Source organism: Taurulus bubalis (genome assembly GCF_910589615.1).
Source record: "Taurulus bubalis genome assembly, chromosome: 4".
NCBI lineage: Eukaryota > Metazoa > Chordata > Actinopteri > Perciformes > Cottidae > Taurulus > Taurulus bubalis.
The window spans coordinates 3,970,013-3,976,913 of record NC_136592.1 but is presented as its reverse complement, the minus strand read 5'-3'; the positions used below and the strand labels follow the sequence as shown (position 1 = coordinate 3,976,913).

The window sequence follows — 6,901 nt, the reverse complement described above, 5'->3', positions numbered from 1 at the left end:
AGAAATGCAAGTATTACACATGTCAAATGTAAATTATTTTGAAGGGTCGATAAGCCCACCAGCGCTGCCCTGTAAATGCAAATGAAGTATGCTTCTCCCATGTGCTCCTAAATGCGGCTTTTATTTTGAAAACCGGTACCGTTGAAGTTAAAGTACCGCTCCCTGTCAGTCCGCCCAGCAGAGCTGCGGTCCAGCTTTTCTACAGTCTGTTGGCGAACATGAGCGACAAAGGTCTGTCGGACGAGGCAGCGGCATCGGCTTGCAAAGATGGAGACCCGATTACCAAAGTAAGTCTGCTGTCGGCCCGTTTTATTAAACTTCTACCGGACAGCGGAAGCTAAACCGGTCAACACGACAGGCCGGCGAGCGAAGCGAGAGACGCTCCCTGCGTCCATTATCGGACAGGGACGTTTGTGCGACGAGGGTTTCGGTTTTGTATTAAAACACGTTTATCAACGTTTACGGTGAATGTTGTAGCGATGTACCCACTAATAATTGGTGTGTTTGTATTACTTGTTTTATATCGGAGACTGTTGTAAGCTAGCTAACTTTCAGCCGAACTCTTTCGCGTGCAGAGCAACTTGTTCTAACTTGTTAGCGAAGCTGACACGCGACAACAAGTCCGTTTATAACTACTCAAAACTGCCCGTGAGTTTGTATTTAGGCGCGTAATGTATATATTTAAGTAACGTACACTCGCATTATGCAGTGGCGTAAAGCAGACGGACGGCCAACGTAGGCGGTGTCGCGAGCATAAACTGCCGAAGCTAACGGCTGTAACGGTGTTACGGTTCATTAAGCGACCGTGTTTACTGGTGACTTTCATCGTTGTTGTCGTAGTTACGATAGCCGAATCGGGGAATTACACTTTTTTTATATACAGTGTCAAACCCTCTCATATACATACTAATATATCATAATACAAATTAAATAATACGGCATTCACAAGGACAGCTACGTGTTTTCTTCCTATTTTCAAACGGCTGTCTGTAACAACAACGATGAACGTCACCAGTTAACACGGTCGCTTAATAAACCCTAACCCCGGTCCAGCTGGCCAACCAACCCACACGTTTTAAAGCCGTACGTTTTTTACATATATTTTTCTAGCCGTACTTGTATTCTCTCCCAGACCGTGTGTACACTGTGCACACACACATACAATACCCACTACTATAAACAACACATACCTGCGCAGGTACGGGCCCATGTCAGAATCTGAATCAGAAACCGTTTATTGCCAGGAATGTTTACACAAACGAGGAATTTTGCTAGGCGGAAGGTGCATACATTAGACGAGACAAACAACAGCAACAGTGCAATGATATTTAAATCAATTATATGGTAAAGTGCCACCATATCTCCCTAATTGGCTGGACACTGGAGAGCCTCCTCTATTCTGCATGCACGTGTTTAACCCAAGTTGAACTTCTACTTTATTTGTAGCAGCTTCCTTCCAAATATTTGCTCTTGTGGTTATTTCACACCCATCATCAAAAGTCCACGCTCTTAAGACTTTCAAGCACGTGAAGTGTGAGCACAATCCCAGACCGATGAGAGTTTTGTCATGAATGAATGAATGAATGAGACATCATTGCACTATACAGACAATATGACCCCCTCTGTTGCATCATGATCCACTTCTCTGCTGTTTGTTTGTTTGCTTCGAGTTCCTCCCACACAGCCACAGTTGCGACAGTGGAGCTGAACGCACCGCTTCTGTGTCATCCCAGTGGACCCTCTTGGAGTTCAGGGACGCTCTGCCAGGAGTCATGACTCTAGCGACAAGGTGGCAGAAGACCTGCAGACCTGTTTCACGTGGTTTGCGTGGGGAAATGGATTATGCTGCAGTAGTGACGGGTTCTATGGATGCGTTGTCAGTTGATGTGTTGATGTGTTGCCGTTGCTGGAGGAAGGGCACAGGAAAGGGGAACGGTTGCTAGCCCACAGAGATAACGCGCAACTGTGAAACGCACACACGCACTCGCACTCATACGCAACATCAGGATCCAGAGACGGGGGGAGAAAACAAACCGAAATTTGAAAGCGCCGATTCATCAGTTCTGACAATACAAATGCACGTGACACTTCTGACCCCGTCCATGGGCACACAGCGGGGATCTTGACATGTAGCTGCAACCTACAAGCAACAATCCTTTGTGAAAAGCAATGCTTATTGCTATTGGCTCGCAAAGGGACCTCGTTTAGTACAAATTCTAGGACCTGATCGGGCTTCATCCCTGTCACGGCATGTTTTATTTGCTTGTTTTTTGCATAATAAACAAGGAAGTCACTTATCCAAGCAGGCCTGGCGCGAGGCATAACCCGTATAGATGTGGCGATCATTGATTAATATGCAGCTGGTTGCACACAAGTGTAGTTTGGCTGCAATCTTTTTTTTCGCGAGTGAGTGCCAGGATGCAAATTTACCTCCCACTGGAATTTGAGCACGTCCGACAGAGAACGTCGTACCTCGCAAGCAAATGTGTTTTTTTTTTTTTTACTTCACACCTCTCGCAGCCACTGAAATCGTCCATTTTACTTTCAAGTGTTGGGAGTCTAAAGCTGTGTTTTTGTGTGTTTTTCTTCTTTAGGATTTCATGATGCAGCAGACTATGCTGCGGGTTAAGGATCCGGCCAAGTCCTTGGATTTCTACACTAGAATCCTCGGCATGACGTGAGTATGTCGTGTGGGCTTCACACGACATAAGCGACATAAGTTTTCCCCAAAAGTGACACGATGCAAATCTGTGCTGCTTTTTCCGCGTTTGTGAGCGCGTTGAGCACGTCCCCCGTACTCAAACTGGACTCTAAAGTGTGGGGTTTTCTTTCTGGGGTGCCAAAAATATTCCAGGCTCCTGCAGAAGTTTGACTTCCCCTCCATGCGGTTCTCACTCTTCTTTCTGGGCTATGAGGACAAGAAGGAGATTCCCACAGATGTGAAGGAGAAGACGGCCTGGACCTTCTCCAGAAGAGCCACCATTGAGCTGACGCAGTAAGGGTCTTCATTTTTCTCTCTCTTCCTCCTCCTTTTCATTTCTTCTCTTACGTGTGTGTTTGTGTGTGTGTCCCCTCTTGTCTTTCAGTAACTGGGGCTCGGAGGCTGATGAGAGCCAGTCTTATCACAACGGAAACGCAGATCCACGTGGCTTTGGTAAGATTGCTTCCCTGTTTAACAAACGGACAGGAAAGACCTTCCAGACTTTGTGGTTTCACAAAAGAGAGTTTTCTTGTAAGAAGGTATCTAATATATGATTGCATGGACTCTAAATTTAGGAGCACACAGTAAATTTATGAAACACTCTTTGGTTGAACGGTAACATTTTAGAAGCCTTGATCTGTGTTTTAAAAAGTCATGCAGTGCCAATTCATCCGTCATTTATTCCTTTTTACTACTTTGTAACTGTTAGCTGCTTCTATGTGAAGGCTGCTGCAGTGTGGGCTGACTGTGACCGGTCTCTATGTGTCCGTCTTCAACAGGACACATTGGGATTGCCGTTCCTGACGTCTACGCAGCCTGCAAACTGTTTGAGGAGCAAGGGGTCACATTTGTCAAGAAGCCAGAGGACGGTGAGACCTCACGTGTTTATGAATACCTTTTCTTTCTTTCTTTTTTTCTTTCTTTCTTTCTTTCTTTCTTTCTCCACGTCCCCTCTTTTAGGCTTAAACACTCAAAATGGTAAATGACAAAAACAGAAATTGGGGTTGAAACCATTTTTCAAGAAAAGTCTTGATTCAAATTCTCGGGATGGGTAGTAATCGCTGGGGTGCAGTCATGTTATTATTGGGTTGGCGTGTTTCATTCACGCCAACCCAAGATTTATTTAAGTGTTTGCTGTCTGCAGATTTCTGTGAGCTCTCAATAGATGGTCAATTATGAAAAGATATGCACTGTATATGTATTGCCCTGATAAACTGTATAGACTGCCTCATTACATAACAGAAAACACCTGCATGAACTGCAGGTATATTTATTCTGACAGCATTAACAACCCTCCCCTTATGTTCTCCTCAGGTAAAATGAAAGGCCTGGCCTTCGTCCAGGACCCCGATGGCTACTGGATTGAGATCCTGAGTCCTAACACTATGGTGTCCATTACCTCCTAAAAGCTCTGCCGACGTGCCGCCCGCTGCGGCGTGACCAGGCCCGACCTGCTGCGGCTTCAGAGAGCAGGTCGTCCGGGTTTAAGGAAGAATTTAGCAACGCATGCCGGGGCGGGGAGGGGGATGGGGAGGTGGGTGGAGGTTCACTTTGCACAACGGGGGTCAGGTGCCCCGGCACGGGCCGGACACCTGACCAGACTTCCCCGAGGTAATCCCTCTGGACAGCGACTGCTTTGTGGATCTGTAGGGTTCGTCTACCATCATCCGTTTGTGTGTGTCTTCAAAAAATGAGTGGTGCTAAAATAAACGCATGTATTACTGTATAATAAATGTGAAAAGTCACCGTTTAAACGGAAATGTATTTGTGGTTATTTTATTTTTGAAGTTTCTAGAGTGCAGGCAAAACAAATAGGGCAGTGGATCACTATTCAGAATGAAGCGAGCAGTAATAAAATGACCTGGGATTTTAACCTGGGCGTTGTGTCTGAGTTACACAACGTTAATGTGAAACAAATTCAAAGTCTGACTTCTTTCCCATCTTTGCCACCTGCTTTTCTTCTGTCCACCAAGTCGGGGGCTAGAAAGGCAGAGATTCGTGGATTTAAAGCTATAAAAAAAAACGTTAGGTCCCAGTTGTTCCTGCTGCTTCAGGGCCTGGATGTGCTGGAACATGATCCAATATAGGCTTCCTTTGTGGAAATCTAAGTAATTATAAAGACTTGTTCCCTCTTTCATTTCACTTCAGACGTGTGTGTGTGTGTGTGTGTGTGTGAGAGATCTGAGTTCATCATCTATGTTCTTTACAGTAATTTGCATATGTGAATTTATGCCCCTTACATTTCTTGGGTGAAGCAGACTAGATTTTAATTTTTTAGTAAGTCTTTGACATGTCAGATTGCAGAAGCCAGAATGTAGTCTTTCATGGCTCCCCTGAAGTCGTCTCAGGATTATCTTCCAGCTGTGCCGCTTGTTTCTTTGTTTCTTTGTTTCTTTACAGCAGGAGCACGGAACACCTCTGCTCAGAACGAGTGTGATTTTGCTCTGTAGTTTTGCTCATTCAGTATATGACAACAGAAGAGACAGAATGTCAGGGTCATGGTGAACACAAATATGAACTTTTCTCAAATAACAAGAGAGAAATACTTTTCCTGCTTGTAAAGGAAAGACGGATAAACTAGCTTTCATATCTGCGTCACTCCCAAATCCTGATTCTTAAAGGGACCGCACACAGTGGGTGGAGAATGGACCTGACTGTCAACTTTTGAGTTGTTTACTTGTTTTATTTTGAGCAGAAGGGAATACGATTTTGATCAACATTTACATCTATTTTGTTGTCTGTGTAGTTTTTACAAACCAGTGGTATTTTATGCTCATTTGGATAGATGAACTAGTTCAGTGTCAAATATACCATTCAAAAGAAGAAAAAAATATGAATAACAAAAATTCGAAATACACATTTCAAGTACATCTTAATAATCAAATGATAAATATTGTATGATGGTACTCCTTGGTATAGTTTACTTTGAGATAAACTCCTTGGTGTAGTTTACTTTGAGGTAAACTCCTTGGTGTAGTTTACTATGAGGTAAACTCCTTGGTGTAGTTTACTATGAGATAAACTCCTTGGTATAGTTTACTATGAGATAAACTCCTTGGAATAGTTTACTATGAGATAAACTCCTTGGTGTAGTTTACTATGAGATAAACTCCTTGGTGTAGTTTACTATGAGATAAACTCCTTGGTATAGTTTACTATGAGATAAACTCCTTGGTGTAGTTTACTATGAGATAAACTCCTTGGTGTAGTTTACTTAAAGATAAACTCCTTGGTATAGTTTACTTTGAGATAAACTCCTTGGTATAGTTTACTTAAAGATAAACTCCTTGGTGTAGTTTACTATGAGATAAACTCATTGGTGTAGTTTACTATGAGGTAAACTCCTTGGTATAGTTTACTTTGAGATAAACTCCTTGGTATAGTTTACTTTGAGATAAACTCCTTGGTGTAGTTTACTATGAGATAAACTCCTTGGTATAGTTTACTATGAGATAAACTCCTTGGTATAGTTTACTTAAAGATAAACTCCTTGGTATAGTTTACTATGAGATAAACTCCTTGGTATAGTTTACTTAAAGATAAACTCCTTGGTGTAGTTTACTATGAGATAAACTCTTTGGTATAGTTTACTTTGAGATAAACTCCTTGGTATAGTTTACTATGAGATAAACTCCTTGGTATAGTTTACTTAAAGATAAACTCCTTGGTGTAGTTTACTTAAAGATAAACTCCTTGGTATAGTTTACTATGAGATAAACTCCTTGGTGTAGTTTACTTAAAGGTAAACTCCTTGGTGTAGTTTACTTTGAGATAAACTCCTTGGTGTAGTTTACTTTGAGATAAACTCCTTGGTATAGTTTACTATGAGATAAACTCCTTGGTATAGTTTACTTAAAGATAAACTCCTTGGTGTAGTTTACTTAAAGATAAACTCCTTGGTATAGTTTACTATGAGATAAACTCCTTGGTGTAGTTTACTTAAAGATAAACTCCTTGGTATAGTTTACTATGCGGGGGCGCTGTTAAGCTGCGTTCACGGCAAACACGTTGCAAATATTCACAACACGTTTGCTGTGAATGATTAAGGTAATGCATTCCTCATATGCCTTCATGATCATCTCCTGCTTCTCAGCAGAGAAATAAAAAGAGGTTCCTCTGAGTTTATTTGCCATTGTACTGTTAGAACAGTATGTAAGTTGGTGTGTATAAAATAAACAGATCAAATATCTACAGAGTATG

The 6,901-nt window shown here is 42.2% G+C and overlaps 1 protein-coding gene across 1 annotated transcript; it reads left to right on the top strand.

Moving 5' to 3' along the window:
• Positions 1 to 180: 180 nt before the first annotated feature.
• On the top strand, positions 181 to 4,447 carry glo1 (glyoxalase 1). Its single transcript, XM_079217284.1, has 6 exons — positions 181 to 287; positions 2,595 to 2,677; positions 2,855 to 2,995; positions 3,087 to 3,154; positions 3,481 to 3,570; positions 4,016 to 4,447. Exons 1-6 carry the CDS (start codon positions 219 to 221, stop codon positions 4,105 to 4,107), a joined length of 543 nt encoding a protein of 180 aa, XP_079073410.1. The 5' UTR covers positions 181 to 218; the 3' UTR covers positions 4,108 to 4,447.
• The last annotated feature ends 2,454 nt before the right edge of the window (positions 4,448 to 6,901 follow it).